An 18177-nucleotide genomic window follows, 5' to 3' on the forward strand; every position below is an offset into this window, starting at 1 on the left:
TTCCTTCACTTCCCTAAACCATTTGTTATTACGGTAGTAACTCATGTCATGTAGAAAGGAAACTTTTCCTGCAATTTCAGCGCATAGTCAGCAGGATGTTCTGTAAAAACACAACCTGATCCTATAGAATGACTGCTGTATATGAAATTGGATACCTGGCCACGTCTTTGCAAACATCTGCTGGTTTTCTGCAGTGTTCAGTTGTTCACATAGTTATGCTGTACTTGATTAAAGGGTGAAAGGTTATATGTGAAAAATTCAGACAGGTATTAGAGAAGGTCACCTGACAACCCTTCAGTGTTCCCATCGTCACGTGTCATTGTTCAAGTTACGAACTTTTTTTTCCTCCCTTGAAAACAAGACCAGCCCATGTCCCGCCTCTTGTACACGACGGTTGGACACCGCAGACAGTCTTATCACTCCGATAGGCCAGAACAGGAATTCGATCAAATGAGTCGCAATTAAACTACACCCCCTTCTTTAAACTCATTTTAGGAGAAATTGATATCTTCTCCAAAGTGAACTACTGGAATATTACCTGTTTCAACAAATGATATACACGTTTTGGGAACTAAAGAGACTCAAAGGTGAGTAACATATAAAAAGACATAGTGAACGTTTTGGTTCAGTTCTCCGAATTACAGTAGGCTAAACAGTTGGTCAAATGAAATTAAGGTGATCTCGTAAGATCTATAAGTCATCATGTTATTGCACTTCAGGCCGGCTAGATCGAGTTGGTGTTTATTACTTAGGCTGCATCGTCGATTATTCTTTGGACGTCCGTGTGTTGCTGTCATTCAATATCTCGTGTGTGTGTGTGTGTGTGTGTGTGTGTGCTTTTGTAGTACATACAGTACCCAGCAACACAAACTACCAATTCAGCAACAGGTGGTAAGTGTTTGTACACTCTGAATCGTTTTTGAGGACAGATTGCATAACAATCTGACAGTTACTTTAGAATAACAACACAACAATAACAAGAAAGAAACCCCATCTGTGATATTCATATCCAGGGACAAGGCTGGCCAGACGTTGGTCTAGGTTACTTGGGATCCACTGCCTGTAGGGGTGAGGCCTAGACCAGGGTAGTGGGTACTGTCATGTGTTTTCATCCCCAGTTAAGAGCCTGGTGGTGGCAGGAGGAGGGATCTGTGAGGAGGACAGGTACGCCTGCTAGGGCAAATCAGGTTGGGAAACACCCTAAGTCGGTGTGAGTGAATTAAAAGGAGTAGGCTTACTAACCGTGCATGGAGTCATTTTGCTTAGTAATGCTAAATGTTAAGTCATTCTGATTCTGCATACTGCCAAGTCACTTGTCTAACGGCACAACCTGTTATTGGAGAGAGCAACAGACATATGTAAAAGTAGACAAGATTCATAGTGTGAATAAAGTAACTAACTCGATACACACTGTATCACTTCTATGTCTAGTGTTCACATTCTGTCCCTCACAGTGAGAGACAGGAAACAGAACAGAAAGAGAAACAGATGATGGTGGTTTGATTGTTGTAAAGGGGGTTTTACTTCTGAAAATAGTCATGTTGTATGTACCTGCAAGCCTATATTTCCCACTGACATTGTAGAAATGATTATGATTCTGTTTTTTTCTCTCCCTTTCAGAATGCCCCCCCCAGACATCAGCGTAAGCTAGAGCAGAGGAAGAGGCATTAAGGAGAATAGGGGCGTCATTTACTGTAGAAATGGAGGAAGGACCATGTACAGTAGAGAGATGGATGAAATGGGAGTAGCCATGAGTGTGAGAGGTCTAGATAAACTAGTTGGGTAGGTATTTATATATAAGAGGAAGAGGTGTATTGACAGACACACAGTTCATATACTCATATCAGCTGAGACCCATTTGCTTATAGACAGAGCGAGAGATAGAGGGATGGAGTGTGGAGAGAGTATCGTGTGTGGGTCTGGGGAGCTGGATCTGGACCCTGACATTGTGAGTGAAGAGGCCGGGAAACTGTACTCAGAACTACAGGTAAACGCACATCACATCCACCACTCAACTGCTTTCTGTTCTCTATCTCCTTTCCTGCCTCTCTATCTCCTAGCTGGCTTTTCATTCCTCTGTCTCTTCTCCATCACCACCCACACTCATCTGATGCTACCCCCCATCCCTCCTTCCCTGCTACAGACAGTGATTGAGACCCATGGCGTAGGGGTTGTGGAGTCCCTGGTGCCCATCCTTGTATGGGTCCTGGAGGGCCTGGCCAGCTGCAGAGCCCAGCTCAGAGAGAGGGAGGAGGAGGCTGAGAGAGAGAAAGGAGAGAGAGATGAGCTGTTGGAGAGATACCAGAGTGAGAAACTACTGAGGAGAGAGAGCCAGGAGGTGAGAGGGGATGGAAGTGTTTATGGATTATATTTTTTTATTTTATTTATGCTAATGTAATATGGAGTCAGGGTTTGGGGTCAATTCCTTTTCAACTCAGTGAATTCAGGATGTTGATTAAAATGCATAAATAAAATGTTTCATATAGTTTCATTCATTTTGATACATGTTTGTTTTTTGCCTTTAGCGGTATCTGGAGTTGGATGACCAGATTGAGCAGGAGCGGAGGACGATGATAGGAAGAGAGAAGGAGAGAGAGAGGAGGGAAAACGAACTGGAGAAAAAGGCCAGAGAGCAGGCTGACCAATGTGAGTGTCTGACTGGGTCACCCCGTACTGGAAGAATACTTTTTCTTTAACGAGTTGGACGCGAAGGATTTACTTCAGACGCCCGACAAGGTCCTCATCCCCGTCATTCGCAGGAGAAAGAGATGAAGATATCGGGGACATAGGTCTGGGTGTCTTGTAAGGATTCCACGGCGAGTGGGTAATCTGCCTTTACCATTGTACGTTGGCTAATAGGACCAATCATTTGATAATAAAATAGACAAACTATGGGCATGTATATCCTACCAACGGGACATTAAAAACAGCAATACCTTATGTTTCACCGAGTCACAACGACATGAATAACATACAGCTGGTGGGTTTTACTCTTTTTCGGCAGGATTGAACAGCTGCCTCCGGTAAGACAAGGGGTGGCGGTCTGTGTATATTTGTAAACAACAGCTGGTGCAAGAAATCTAAGGAAGTCTTGAGGTTTTGCTCGCCTGAGGTAGAGTATCTCATGATAAGCTGTAGACCACACTATTTACCAAGAGTTTTCATCTATATTCTTCGTAGCTGTCAATTTACCACCACAAACCGATGTTAGCACTAGGACTGCACTCAATGAGCTGTATAAGCCATAAGCAAATAGGAAAATGCTCAGCCAGAGGTGGCGCTCCTAGTGGCCGGGGACTTTAATGCAGGGAAACTTAAATCCGTTTAACCTCATTTCTACCAGCATGTTAAATGTGCAACCAGAGGGAAAAAACAACTCCAGACACAGAGACGTGTACAAAGCTCTCCCTCGCCCTCCATTTGGCAAATCTGACCATAATTCTATCCTCCTGACTCCTGCTTACAAGCAAAAACTAAAGCAGGAAGCACCAGTGACTCGGTCAATAAAAAAGTGGTCAGATGAAGCAGATGCTAAGCTACAGGACTGTTTTGCTAGCACAGACTGGAATATGTTCTGGGATTCATCCGATGGCATTGTGTATACCACATCAGTCACTGACTTCATCAATAAGTGCATCGACGATATCGTCCCCACAGTGATTGTTCGTACATACCCCAGCCAGAAGCCATGGATTATAGACAACATCCGCTGCTGCTACTCTCTGTTTATTATCTATGCATAGTCACTTTAACTCAACCTACATGTACATATTACCTCAATTACCTCGACTAACCTGTGCCCCTGCACATTGACTCTGTAAGGGCTTGTAAGTAAGCGGTTCACTGTAAGGTATACCTGTTGTAATAGGCACATGTGACAAATAAAATTTGATTTGAATTTTAAAAAAGTGAAGTAAACAATAAGAAATTAACAGTAAACATTTCACTCACAAAAGAATAAAGACATTTCAAATGTTCTATTATGACTATGTACAGTGTTGTAACAATCTTATTTATTTCCCGCTCTCTCTTTTGATGCCTTACCCTCTTCATGTTTGTGTTGATTATTTTATATTATTTCATTCACTTCCTTCATTCACGTCCTTTTTGTTACAAACTGAGGATGTTTGATAAGACCATGGCAAGTAGGCTACGGCAGAATCTGACTGGCTCCCTTCGTCATTGAGACTTACTGTATGTGACGCTAATGCTAATTGCTACTGTGTGTTGTGTTGTTTCTGTGACAGTGGTGGCCTTGGAGGAACAGAGGGCTGGACTGGGCAGAGAGTTGAATACACTGAAGCACACTCACAACAAGGTCAGACAACAGCATGTTTAGACTGATGAGGCTGTTTGGAACTCGACGTCTGTGTACTCTTCTATCAGTAACAGCTTCTGTCCATCATTGGAAATGTATTTTATTATTCCCCTGTCCCTCCTTGTTGTCCTTCTTTTTCTCTCTCCATTTTCACATTCTCTCACTCTCTCTCAGTTGGTGCTCAGTTATAAGGATCTGCTGGAAAGGAAAAGGGATCTAGAGAGAGAGGGATCTCCACTAAGGTTAGCCACCACTCAATTCAGTTAATATGACTACAACAACATGGAACGGTATGCAGTCTTTACATTCTAAAGAAATCTTTCACTGTGGTACATTCATTTGATGGTTTCTGATTTTCACTGCATTATGATGTCACAACGGGCCCTGTCTGTCTTTAGTAACCATGTGCGCTCCAAGAATTCACAATCTACCCAGGGCCAGTCAGAATCCTGTGTTAGCGGGCAGGAGGTACGTTCTCTAGATTTGATAACCTCTGTTCTGTCTTGTAGCAGTAGTATATTTCTACGGAAGTTGTCCTTACTGTCTCCTCCCCTTTTCCAGCTAACTGATCGAACGCCAGAAACACCTCCTGATTCTGTCCTGTTGGAAGAACCGGTAACCAAGGATGATAGGGTGATTGACATTGTAATGCCAGACAGAGATGCGTCCTTCATCAATGACATCATAAGCTCCACCCCTGAGCTGGTGAAGTTTCATGGCCTTATGAAGGCCAGGTATGTCCTGTATGTGTGTGATTACAGTGCAAGATGAACTGGACTGACTTTATTGCATTACCATGAAAGCTTTTCTTTTACACATTCATAACCATAACCAAGTTAGCCACAACTAGTTAACTGTAAATCAGACTACTTCCCTTCACAGGTCTGTCATGGTTCAGAAAGACTTTTGATTGGACATCTCCCCAACACATACTTTACTGTTGGACAAACTGACATTCGCTGCCCCCTCCCAACCTTTTCTCTGTTACCCATGTTCCCTAGCACCCCGGTCCGAGCAGATGCCAAAGAGCCAATCGGAGACGAGACCAAGACCAGCATGGAGGAAGAAATGAAGGAAGAGGAGGAGAAAGAGGAAGGAGGAGCGAAGCAGGAGAATGAAGGAGAGGAGGAGGATATGGGTAGTCTGGAATGGGAGCTGAGGAACACGGAGTCTGTGTTCTCAGAGCTGTCAGAGCTGAGTCGGGAATACATAGAGAGTGTGGACCAGGGGGCCAGTGTTAGAGGTACGGCCATTAGGCAAGGGTACACCTACGCCCCCTGTTTGCAGTGAAACACTGCACTGGTTGTTAACATAAGATGCAATGTATGCCCTTTGTTCTCTTAAAATACATACAACCTCTATTTTACAGCCAGAGGAAGGCTAGGGGGAAAGAGCTGAGGCAGATGGAGGGGGTATCATAGGCAGTGCTGGGCAGTAGGCACTAGTTAGACTGGACTGAAGTGTCAATGTCATGAGAACTGGCGTGAGCAATTACAAGCTAGTTGTTCTGAAAAGGGTTGACTTTGGGTTAAGGTATGGGTTAATGCTATTTGTGGTGAGAACTGTTTTTTCTTGTCTGTGCAGGCAGCACCGACCAGTTTGAGGAGATTCTTTCTCAGTATGAGGAACTGAAACACACCCAGTAAGTCCCCGCGTTTATCCCACCGTTATTATTACCCTACTATGACTAGTCCTGTGTGACTAACTCTGTGTGTAGGGGGCTTACCATTCACTATGCCTCTGTTTCATTTAGATATGTTGACAGAGTGCACATTGGGCCTGAAGTAAAACTGGGCACAATGGATCCTTTGTTTACTGTGTTTACTTACTTATGCATTCTTTCTATCTCTCATTTTCTCTCTCTCTCACTCTTACACTGTCTCCCTCTACCTCTCCCAGTGAGTTAGTGAATGCGGCCCGGAAAGCACTGATCTCTCGTGTGGAGGAGCTGACCAATGAGAGGTCAGCTCTTAAAGTGGAGGTGACTTCCTGCCTGGAGACTGTCACCCGATTGGAGGGAAGGATGAAGGAGATGGAGGAGGAAACCAAGAGGTACACAACTCTAGTGTCAGGTCGTTGATGGTTGGCAGAATGAGACAAAGGTATACAAACAATATTTGTTAATGTGGTGTGATTCATTGATTGCGTGTGTTTCTTCTTTTCTGTAGACTTCGGAAAGAACTGGAAGCTAATAAATCAGATGATGTAAGAGGGCTTTCTTTGTGTTGTCTCTTTATATTCTGCTAATAGATGTGTTGTAACCTTTTTCTGTTTCTCTAATGGACTTGATGTACTCTAACTAGAATGTTAATCTGTTACCCATAGTCCTCCCTGCCCATATCGCTGCGTCGGTTCTCTCGTTCGGAGATGTCCCGTGTTGTCATGGAGAAGAACCAGTATAAGGAGCGTTTGTTTGAGCTGCAGGAGGCTGTAAGACGCAGTCAGGCCATTCGGTAACCATACCTGCCTGTCTCCCCCATGGAAGTAGACAGACAGGAGGTTTCATAGTCCTGTAGAAAAGGGAGAAGGGAATAACTCATTTCTCTCCATCTCACATCAGTCATCCCTTCTTTTCAGGGCCACCCAAGAAGAGAGGATCACAGAGAGAGAAAGGACTAGTGTGTGGAGAAGGTGAGAGCGAGGGAGTGAAGAATCAGGAAGGAAAAGACGACTGTTTTTAATTTGGCAATTATTGCAGTGAAGAAGTCCACAGATGCTGTTAACCACTTTCTCCACTTTAAACCTTGAACTGATAACAGGCACACATCCACACATATTTGTCTTTGCCCTGGCTTCACAACATTTAGCTCAATAGCTGTTCATATTTACCTGTGGCTACACAGTCTATAGCCCAAGCACATGACCAGAGTGCCTATGGGAAAGTTATGTGTAAGAGTTATTGTATTCCTGTGAGGTGGGCAGAGTTTTTGGTCCATTGCAGTCAAATTAACCATTAACTGTCTCTCTGTCCGTTCAAGATTCAACCGTTTGTTTGGCCTGAACAAGAACCCCTTGGTTCCGTCCGCTGCGCTAGCGCTGGTCCTGCCGACGTCCCCGTCCCTCACTCACTCACCAATGGGGTCTCCACGGCAACTGGCTGTCAGTACAACTCAGACAGAGTACGTTGATTTTTATTTTATTTAACTTTTATTTAACTAGGCAAGTCAGTTAAGAACACATTCTTATTTACAATGACGGCCTAGGAACAGTGGGTTAACTGCCTTGTTCAGGGGCAGAACGACTGATTTTTACCTTGTCAGCTCAGGGATTCAATCCACCAACCTTTCGGCTACTGGCCCAATGCTCTAACCACTAGGCTACCTGCCGCCCCATGATAATGGGATTACATGTCTATGGAGCTCTTTCCAACTGCTCAAAGTGCATTACATTGTAAGGTTTGAAGTGAACTCACCTCTACTACCATAGGTTACATTAGTAACTATCATAAAGCAGTACATCTTTTTAAACCACTCTCTCACCCACTGCCCCTTTTTCCCCTTTGTTCTTCCTCTTCCCGCTTCCTCCCAGTGGTGCCTCCCCTGCTGCAGCCCTGTCTCCTCGGGTCAGGAGGAGGGAGCTGTACAGAGAAATCCGCTCCCATGTCTGGGGAACCCTGGGAAAACGCCAGGTTCATGGCTGGAGCATGCCGCTGTCACACACACAGGTAAACACACACACACACAGATGAAGTCGGAAGTTTACATACACTTAGGTTGGAGTCATTAAAACTCGTTTTTCAACCACCACACATTTATTTTTAACAAACTATAGTTTGGGCAAGTCGGTTAGGACATCTACTTTGTGCATGACACAAGTCATTTTTCTAACAATTGTTTACAGACAATAATAAACAATTGTTTATTATTTCACTTATAATTCACTGTATCACAATTCCAGTGGGTCAGAAGTTTACATACACTAAGTTGACTGTGCCTTTAAACAGCTTGTCAAATTCCAGAAAATGATGTCATGGCTTTAGAAGCTTCTGATAGGCTAATTGACATCATTTGAGTCAATTGGAGGTGTACCTGCGGATGTATTTCAAAGCCTACCTTTAAACTCAGTGCCTCTTTGCTTGACATTATGGGAAAATCAAAAGAAATCAGCCAAGACCTCAGGAAAAAAAAAATTGTAGACCTCCACAAGTCTGGTTCATCCTTGGGAGCAATTTCCAAACGCCTGAAGGTACCAAGTTCATCTGTACAAACAATAGTACGCAAGTATAAACACCATGGGACCACGCAGCCGTCATACCGCTCAGGAAGGAGATGCGTTCTGTCTCCTAGAGATGAACGTACTTTGGTGCAAAAAGTGACAATCAATCCCAGAACAACAGCAAAGGACCTTGTGAAGATGCTGGAGGAAACAGGTACAAAGTATCTATATCCACAGTAAAACGAGTCCTATATCTACATAACCTGAAAGGCCACTCAGCAAGGAAGAAACCACTGCTCCAAAACCGCCATAAAAAAGCCAGACTACGGGTTGCAACTGCACATGGGGACAAAGATTGTTCTTATTGGAGAAATGTCCTCTGGTCTGATGAAACAAAAATAGAACTGTTTGGCCATAATGACCACCGTTATGTTTGGAGGGAAAAGGGGGAGGCTTGCAAGCCGAAGAACACCATCCCAACCGTGAAGCACGGGGGTGGCAGCATCATGTTGTGGGGGTGCTTTGCTGCAAGAGGGAATGGTGTACTTCACAAAATAGATGGCATCATGAGGTAGGAAAATTATGTGGATATATTGAAGCAACTTCTCAAGACATCAGTCAGGAAGTTAAAGCTTGGTTGCAAATGGGTCTTCCAAATGGACAATGACCCCAAGCATACTTCCAAAGTTGTGGCAAAATGGCTTAAGGTCAACAAAGTCAAGGTATTGGAGTAGCCATCACAAAGCCTTGACCTCACTCCCATAGAAAATGTGTGGGCAGAACTGAAAAAGTGTGTGCGAGCAAGGAGGCCTACAAACCTGACTCAGTAACACCAGCTCTGTCAGGAGGAATGTGCCAAAATCCACCCAATTTATTTGGGGAAGCTTGTGGAAGGCTACCCGAAATGTTTGACCCAAGTTAAACAATTGAAAGGCAATGCTACCAAATACGAATTGAGTGTATGTAAACTTCTGACCCACTGGGAATGTGATGAAAGAAAGAAATCATTCTCTCTACTATTATTCTGACATTTCACATTCTTAAAATAAAGTGATCCTAACTGACCTAAGACAGGGAATTTTTACTAGGATTAAATGTCAGGAATTGTGAAACTGAGTTTAAATGTGTTTGGCTAAGGTGTATGTAAACTTCGGACTTCAACTGTACAGTGCCTTCAGAAAGTATTCACACCCCTTGACTTTTCCACGTTCTGTTGAGTTACAAAGTGGGATTAAAATAGATTTAACTGTCATTCTTTGACAACAATCTACAAACAATAATCTGTAATGTCAAAGTGGGAGAAAAATTTTAATATTTGTAAAACATTTATGGAAAATAAAACACTAATCTATCTTGATTACGTAAGTATTCAACCCCTGAGTCAATACATGTTAGAATCACCTTGAGCAGCGATTATTAGCGAGATTATAAATTGTATTTTTGGCTAAATCTCTAAGAGTTTTGCACACCTGGATTGTACACTATTTGCCCATTTTATTATTCTTTTAAAAATTCTTCAAGCTCTGTCATGTTGGTCATTGCTAGACAGACATTTTAAAGTTTTGGCATCTTCAAGTTTATTTAAGTTAAAACGGAATGTTCCTGAGTGGCCTAGTTACAATGTCGTCTTGGTAAACAACTTCAGTGTATATTTGGGATTGTGTTTTAGGTTATTGTCTTGCTGAAAGGTGAATTTGTCTCCCAGTGTCTTTTGGAAATCAGACTGATCCAGGTTTTCCTCTAGGATTTTGCCTGTGCTTAGCTCTATTATGAATTTTCTTTTATCCTAAAAAACTCCATAGTCCTTGCAGATGACAAGCATACCCATAACATGATGCAGTCACCACCATGCTTGAAAATATGAAGAGTGGTACTCAGTTATGTGTTGTTTTGGATTTGCCCCAAAACATAATGTTTCGTATTCAGAACAAAAAATGAATTTCTTTGCCACATGTTTTAAAGTATTACTTTAGTCCCTTATAGCAAACAGGATACATGTTTTGGACTATTTTATTCTGTACAGGCTTCCTCATTTCTCTCTGTCATTTAGGTTAGTATTGCGGAGTAACTACAATGTTGTTGATCCATCCTCAGTTTTCTCCTATCACAGCCAGTAAATGTTTAAAATCACCATTGGCCTCGTGGTGAAATCCTTGAGCGGTTTCCTTCTTCTCCTGCAACTGGGATAGGAAGGACGCCTGTATCTTTGTGGTGACTGGGTGTATTGATACACCATCCAAAGTGTAATTAATAACTTCTCCATGCTCAGAGGGATGCTCAATGTCTGCTTTTTTGCCCTTCTTTGCGAGGCATTGGAAAACATCCCTGGTCTTTGTGGTTGAATCGGTGCTTAAAATTCACTACTCTACTGAGGGACCTTACAGATAACTGTATGTGTGGGGTACAGAGATGGAGTAGTCATTCAAAACAGAATGCACACAGAGTGAATCCATGCAAGTTGTGACTTGTTAAGCAACACTTTAACTCCTTTAACTTATTTAGGCTTGCCATACCAAAAGGGTTGAATACATATTAACTTAAGACATTTCATCTTTTCATTTGTAATTTATTTGTATAATTCCACTGTGACATGGGGTATTATGTGTAGATCAGTGACACACAATCTCAATTGAATCCATTTTAAATTCACGCTGTAACTCAACAAAATGTGGAAAAAGTCAAGGGGTGTGAATACTTTCTGAAGACACTGTACTGGCACAGTATTTACTTTGGAGGTGAAAATACTCACACAGACTGTGGAAGTAGACACAACCCTTAATCTGGTACATACAGTATATTGTGTGGGATTATTGCAGGATTCCTCAGAGCCGACCCCTGAGCCCAAAGATGTGCCTGTCCTAGTGCAGCTCAGACTGCTGGACCAGAGAGATTCTACAGCCAAGGTAGGACATACTATTCACAAACATGTCTATACAATCAGTGCTATGGTTTTTAACCCAGACAGTCTTTTCCCAGAAGACAGTCCCTAACTTGTGTTTTCTCTCTGTAGCTAAACTGTGCTGTTGCTGTCACACCTGAGATCTCAGGCGAGACAACGGTAAGGTGGTCATTACCGTCAATTTACTAGTTCTAGTCACAGTAACTACCACTTGCAGTACCATCTAACCACCATTTTCAGACCATGTCATGCCAATGGTTTTCTCAATGCCAAATCGACCCCTAGCTCTTACTGGCACTTCTTGTAGATCTGAGAGGTTTGATAGGTAGAATCAATATGGTAGTTGCTCCATGTCCACTGACAGGCTAGATGGAACCATGTTGTTTAGAATACTGTTTACACCCATCCAAACCTTTTTAGGTCTCCACACATATGCCTTGTGGGTAGGGGCTAGGGCAGTGTTTCCCCAGCTCGGTCCTGGGGACCCCAAGAGGTTTTGGTTTTTGCCCTAGCACCACACAGCTGATTCAAATGATCAACTCATCACTAAGCTTTGATTATATGAATCCGCTGTGCAGTGCTAGGGCAAAAACCAAAACGTGCACCCCTTGGAGTCTCCAGGACCAAGTTTAGGAAACACTGGGCTAGGGGTTGAGCTGTCATTTTTCAGTAGTAGGCATCACTCCTCTCTCTTCCATCCACTCTGTCAGTGTGCTGTGTGGGTGGTCTCGGGTCCCGCCTCCAGTAGTGATGTCACAGTGATCAACCCTGCACGGTCCAATACGGTGCTGGATCAGTTCAGCCTCCCGCCCACCTCGCCCGCCCTATGCATCTGTGCTGTGCCCCCTACTGGTCAGTGCTATCTATTACTCTCCGGGTAAAAGTTACCCTTGGGCACAGATCTAGGATCAGCTTACCAATTTTAGATTTCTGTAGACTTGTTAACCATAGCCACCATCATTTCCAAATCATCACTCAACTAGTTATTTCCATTAACAATGCTTTAAACACTGGCAATGCTATCAGCTTACCGTCTCTGTTCTGTTTCTGTGTCATCAGGTGAGACCTCAGGAACTGTGTGGATTGGAACTCAGGAAGGAAGGTGAGGTGTGGAAAGCAGAACCATGCTGTTCCATGATATGTTAAACAGTTGACAGTTGCTCATTCTCCCTCTCCTCTCTTTTTCTCTTTCTTCCTCCATTCCCAGTGTATTGGTCCACTCCGCGTCCACAGCTAGGAGGCGCTGTCTGCAGTCTATCTCTCTGTCTGAGGGTGTGCACTCTCTCACGTGAGTACATCTGTACCCAGTCCGATATAGACCGCAAGCCCCTACAGTTGGACACTTGGATGACTAGATCTGAAAGGATAATTGTGTACCAGTTTGAATATTGCATGTTTTGTCTTTATTTATGTTTACTTTCAACTCTAAACCCTTCAGGTATTCACATGGTCAAGTCATTGCTGGATTAGCCAATGGGACGCTTGCATTCTTCTCGCACAACCCAGGTAATTCCCCCTCTCAGGTTACTGTCAGGATCAGGTCAGGTTACTGTCAGGATCAGGTCAGGTTACTGTCAGGATCAGGTCAGGTTACTGTCAGGATCAGGTCAGGTTACTGTCAGGATCAGGTCAGGTTACTGTCAGGATCAGGTCAGGTTACTGTCAGGATCAGGTCAGGTTACTGTCAGGATCAGGTCAGGATCAGGTCAGGTTACTGTCAGGCTACTGTCAGGATCAGGTCAGGTTACTGTCAGGATCAGGTCAGGTTCCTGTCAGGATCAGGTCAGGTTACTGTCAGGATCAGGTCAGGTTACTGTCAGGATCAGGTCAGGTTACTGTCACGCTACTGTCAGGATCAGGTCAGGCTATGATCAGGCTACTGTCAGGATCAGGTCAGGTTACTGTCAGGATCAGGTCAGGTTACTGTCAGGATCAGGTCAGGTTACTGTTAGGCTACTGTCAGGATCAGGTCAGGTTACTGTTAGGCTACTGTCAGGATCAGGTCAGGTCAGGTTACTGTCAGGCTACTGTCAGGATCAGGTCAGGCTACTGTCAGGATCAGGTCAGGCTACTGTCAGGATCAGGTCAGGCTACTGTCAGGATCAGGTCAGGTTACTGTCAGGATCAGGTCAGGTTACTGTCAGGCTACTGTCAGGATCAGGTCAGGCTACTGTCAGGATCAGGTCAGGCTATGATCAGGCTACTGTCAGGATCAGGTCAGGTTACTGTCAGGCTACTGTCAGGATCAGGTCAGGTTACTGTCAGGCTACTGTCAGGATCAGGTCAGGCTACTGTCAGGATCAGGTCAGGCTACTGTCAGGATCAGATCAGGCTACTGTCAGGATCAGATCAGGCTACTGTCAGGTTCAGGGCAGGCTACTGTCAGGCTACTGTCAGGATCAGGTCAGGCTATGGTCAGGATCAGGTCAGGTTACTGTCAGGCTACTGTCAGGATCAGGTCAGGTTACTGTCAGACTACTGTCAGGATCAGGTCAGGCTACTGTCAGGATCAGGTCAGGCTACTGTCAGGATCAGATCAGGCTACTGTCAGGATCAGATCAGGCTACTGTCAGGTTCAGGGCAGGCTACTGTCAGGCTACTGTCAGGATCAGGTCAGGTTACTGTCAGGCTACTGTCAGGATCAGATCAGGCTATGGTCAGGATCAGGTCAGGTTCCTGTCAGGATCAGGTCAGGTTACTGTCAGGCTACTGTCAGGATCAGGTCAGGCTACTGTCAGGATCATATCAGTGCATATGAAGGAAAGGAGGGAAGAAGTGGTACCATTTTGATGTCAATTTGACAAACTGCATACCATCTATCCATGACCAGATACAACCTGTTATTCTAAGAGACTGATGATGACTAATCATCACTATATTTGACAGGTGGATGGGATCTCCAATCACATGAGGTTTTGCCTCTGGGATCAACTCCACTGCAGCCCATTTGCTGTTGCCTAGCGAAGGGGGCAGGCTTATGGGTAGGATACTGGAATCGGGTTCATGTGGTCGATGTCGAGAATAGAAAAGTGGAGGTAAGAGTTTGACGAACCTGAAAATATTGTGTATGAATTCAGAATGGTTTGTACTTTGTATTATTTTGTCTATATTTCCCACCTCTCTCTTTCAGCAAACTTTAACCGTCTCGGAGCGCAGTGAGCAGCAGGTGCGTTTCCTGTGTGCGGCAGGAAGTGGTGTGTGGACGTCCTGCCGGCTCGACCCTACACTCAGGCTTTTTGATTGGTCCACTGGCCGGCCCCTGCAGGATGTGGATCTGACCCCTCTGGTCACCAAAACACTGGGTAGGAGCAGGAACAGGATTCTCAGTTCATGAATCTGTTCATGTTTATATTGCTGATGTGAGCATGTAATGGCCCATATAGAAGTTAATGTACAACTTTGAATACATTTTCTTAAATTATGCTTCAATCCTTACCTCCTCAACCCAAAAACTGAATGGCTAAGTTCCTGACTGTTTGGCTCTCTGTCTCCTCCAGGCCCTGCCTTCTTGTCTCTCTCTCCGCTGCAGATCTCGTCCCTCACCTTCATCTCTGGCCGGCTGTGGGTGGGAACAGGAAGTGGCGCCATCTTCTCCATCCCTGTGTCTCTCAGTGAGTACTGACCTCTGGTCCCCAGAAGTCAACAACAGAATGACCTGAGAGATAATGCCCTTACACTGGTCACATCTCAATTGTCTTCTTCTCTGCGTTCCATAGGTTCAGAGTCTGCCTCTATACCATACTGCTCTTTGGCGGCAGCACAACTGTGTTACCATGGACACCGCCAGGCTGTCAAGTTCATCATTGCTGCACCTGGTGAAAATCTCTTATCGTTGTTCATTCATTCACTGTTGTGTAACAATGCAGTTATTCTACAGCGGGGCTATTCAACTGGCGGCCCACGGCCCATATCCGGCTCATTTACCCTGGCCTTTTGATCAATTCTGAACATTAATCAAAGATCTGCAAAGAAATCCCCTCCAAAATCCGACGTTCAGTATCAAAATGACACGCACTATGGTGGTTGTCTATAGTGTAGTGTCTAGTGGTTTTTTTGTAGTTTCTAGTGTTTTTTGTGGTTTCTAGAGTTATTTGTGGTTTCTAGTGTTATTTGTAGTTTCTAGTGTTATTTGTGGTTTCTAGTGCTATTTGTAGTTTCTAGTGCTATTTGTAGTTTCTAGTGCTATTTGTAGTTTCTAGTGTTTTTTGTAGTTTCTAGTGCCTATGTGGCATGTTGATTATTTTTTCTTCATATGAATTTGGCTCTAGTGTTTCAACGGTTTAAGCTACAACATGTTATGACCCCATTCCTGAAAGCTACGACTCTCAGGAACACTACATGCCTTCTGTTTCCCTCTCTGATGCTCACAAGGACTTGTTAGAAGGGAGTGGGACAAATAAATGCACCTAATGACTGTGGGGAAATTAATTCAAAGCTTCCTTCCTTCAGACTGGAATTTGGCATCACCTGATTTTACATATCTTTGTGTTCTTTATTAAGATGCTTAGTTTTCAGATTTTAAAATGACCTAATTACGTTTAACAAGCTTTTAATCGTTAAAATGATGAGCGAGTGTTGTGACTTCCTTTTCAATGATGAGCATTTTTGGGCTGCACCTCGACTCACATTGATTGGGCGCCCTCCACTTCTTTCCTAATTATTTTTAGCAACATTTAATTTGGAGAAAAGTGCTTTATTGGTGATGTGCGTTGCTTTTTTTATACAGTTCTTCCGAACATTAATTGCGTGAGGAAAATGTCCATCCCCCTTGCAATTAACCTTTTTACATCTGTCCCCAGTAGGAATATAGTTGAATAGCCCTGTTCTACAGTATTAAATACTATGCAGTTATTACATGGTTATTCGACAGTATTATATTGTGATACTATGCAGTTTTTACATGGTTATTAGTATTCTATATCTGTGTTCCCCAGGCTGTGTGACCAGCTCCTCTACAATAGGAGGCGGTGCTGTGACTCTGGTCTCTACCTCTCAGCTCATCCTCAGTGGAGGAGAGGGCTACATCAACTTCCGCATCGGTGAGTTGAGGATATCACGTGGTTGTCATTAGAGTGGTTGTCTGACTGACTGTCTCCCTCTTACCTTTCCCAGGCGACAACACGAATGACGGCGCACCCGAAGCTGCTCCGCTGCGATCAGACCGCAGTCACATGATCATCTGGCAGACCCCCACCCCCTCCCTGCCCAGCTCCGCCCTATGACCACACCCACATCCAGTCTAGAATGAGACAAGGAAGGATTAGACAGAGATGTCATACAAGAGACCAGGAAGTACAAATGGGAGCCATGTTTTAATGGGCTTCATTCACTAGGAGTTCCATTTGGATTTTTGTTCTAGAATTTTGGGATTAAATTAAGACATCACAGCTTAATCCTTCTTGTCTCACTCTGTTATCCAGTTGCTACCCTCATCCCCTTGACTAAACCTTTCACCTGGTTAACCCAGTCTCCTCTATGTGTGCCTTAATGTGATTTGACAATCGTTGCTGTGAGATTAGTCATTGTACAATGTTTTGTGTTTTTTGTGAAACATGTTTCCTCATCATGGTAATCATATATGGGCAGCAGCTAGCCTAGCTATTAAGAGCGTTGGGCCAGTAACCCAAAGATCGCTGGTTCGAAAACCCGAGCCGACTAGGTCAAAAATCGGTCTATGCACATGAGCAAGGCACTTAACCCTAATTGCTCCTGTAAATCGCTCTGGATAAGAGCGTCTGCTAAATGACTCAAATATAAATATCATCATCACTGTAGCAAAGTATTTTACAGTAAGAGTCTTGACTTTAGGTTAGTCAGTCAGTATTTTACAGTAAGCGTCTCTGACTTTTGGTTGGTCAGTTAAGAATGGTTTGGGTTTGTTTTTACCACAAAACATGCACACTCAGATTCATCATTCCATTACGTTGGATCAAACTCGTTTACATTGATACTGAGATGTAGTGTTGAAGCTGCTGGGTTCCTAATAACTATTGTTGCATAAGACCCTGGCCTTCAGTTCCCATTGCATGCTGGGTAAATCTAATTGCACTTTATCTCTCTCTCTCTGTGTGTGTGTGTGTGTGTGTGTGTGTGTGTGTGTGTGTCAAATCTTTTGAAATGATTGGCTAATCCTCTTAAAGATTCTAGAAAAAAAACTGCTAGTATTTCTCCCAGAGAAATGATCTTATGTCTGCTCGTCATGACTTTGTGAAACATATGATTTGTTAATGTTTTTTGTTTAAAGTTTTCATTTGCTGAGCGATAAGGGAGTGGAAGTCTCAAAAGATACTTAAAGTATTTTATGCAGTATTTGAAAGTGTGTTTGTGTGTGTGAATCATGTCTGAAAATGTTAATCATAACTGGACTCTATGCAAGATAATCTATGTATCTACTTAAATCTATGAAAAATAAACTTTTGTAAAGACTTTCATAAAAGATCTGTTTTCAAATCAATGTAATGTAATACTTTTCATCCCAAATCTTCACAAATGCCCTATGGTAGGTTATTTTTTAGTTTTAATACAATTTTATCATGTAATACAAAAACCCTATTATGATTCAAAGAAAACCTTAACACATGGATTTTTATGAATATAAAGACAAATTCTGTACAGATTCAAGCCTAAACAAACCAACCAAGTGAACTCTGAATAGCCTCCATGCTTGATCATTTAAAATCCTATTCAGACAGTACAATTCTGTTATCTACCAGAGGTGTTTTAGCAAAGTCAAGTTTTAGTCAAGTCACAATAAAATGCAATGACCAACAGTTTTTCCATCTTGTAATTGACACTAGTGAACTAG

At 43.3% G+C, this 18177-nt stretch overlaps 1 protein-coding gene across 4 annotated transcripts; it reads left to right on the plus strand.

Annotated features, from left to right (window-relative positions):
• Nucleotides 1-394: 394 nt before the first annotated feature.
• Nucleotides 395-17808, plus strand: LOC123743156 (C-Jun-amino-terminal kinase-interacting protein 4). Of its 4 annotated transcripts, XM_045718790.1 has the most exons (30): nucleotides 430-587; nucleotides 846-891; nucleotides 1621-1782; nucleotides 1869-1987; nucleotides 2144-2338; nucleotides 2526-2646; nucleotides 4248-4318; nucleotides 4493-4560; nucleotides 4717-4786; nucleotides 4880-5052; nucleotides 5320-5561; nucleotides 5903-5960; nucleotides 6218-6370; nucleotides 6487-6523; nucleotides 6644-6771; nucleotides 6896-6949; nucleotides 7297-7437; nucleotides 7847-7982; nucleotides 11290-11376; nucleotides 11484-11531; nucleotides 12083-12224; nucleotides 12432-12474; nucleotides 12580-12660; nucleotides 12811-12878; nucleotides 14259-14407; nucleotides 14503-14674; nucleotides 14870-14983; nucleotides 15089-15187; nucleotides 16307-16411; nucleotides 16485-17808. In XM_045718790.1, the coding sequence occupies exons 4-30, from the start codon at nucleotides 1889-1891 to the stop codon at nucleotides 16592-16594; spliced, it is 2964 nt and encodes a 987-aa protein (XP_045574746.1). In that variant the 5' UTR covers nucleotides 430-587; nucleotides 846-891; nucleotides 1621-1782; nucleotides 1869-1888; the 3' UTR covers nucleotides 16595-17808. The 4 variants fall into 4 exon arrangements, with proteins under 4 accessions (XP_045574747.1, XP_045574746.1, XP_045574745.1 ...); XM_045718791.1 differs by lacking the exon at nucleotides 846-891 and having other exon boundaries at nucleotides 395-587; XM_045718789.1 differs by having other exon boundaries at nucleotides 1621-1987.
• The last annotated feature ends 369 nt before the right edge of the window (nucleotides 17809-18177 follow it).

The sequence above is a fragment of the Salmo salar genome, chromosome ssa05, assembly GCF_905237065.1.
Source record: "Salmo salar chromosome ssa05, Ssal_v3.1, whole genome shotgun sequence".
Lineage (NCBI taxonomy): Eukaryota > Metazoa > Chordata > Actinopteri > Salmoniformes > Salmonidae > Salmo > Salmo salar.

Coding starts and splice junctions, on each gene's coding strand:
- LOC123743156 (XM_045718788.1), top strand. CDS start 551: ATGATATACACGTTTTGGGAACTAAAGAGACTCAAAG. Junction 7,438..7,846: donor GTCAGTACAACTCAGACAGA/GTACGTTGATTT, acceptor GCTTCCTCCCAG/TGGTGCCTCCCCTGCTGCAG. Junction 16,412..16,484: donor CTACATCAACTTCCGCATCG/GTGAGTTGAGGA, acceptor TACCTTTCCCAG/GCGACAACACGAATGACGGC.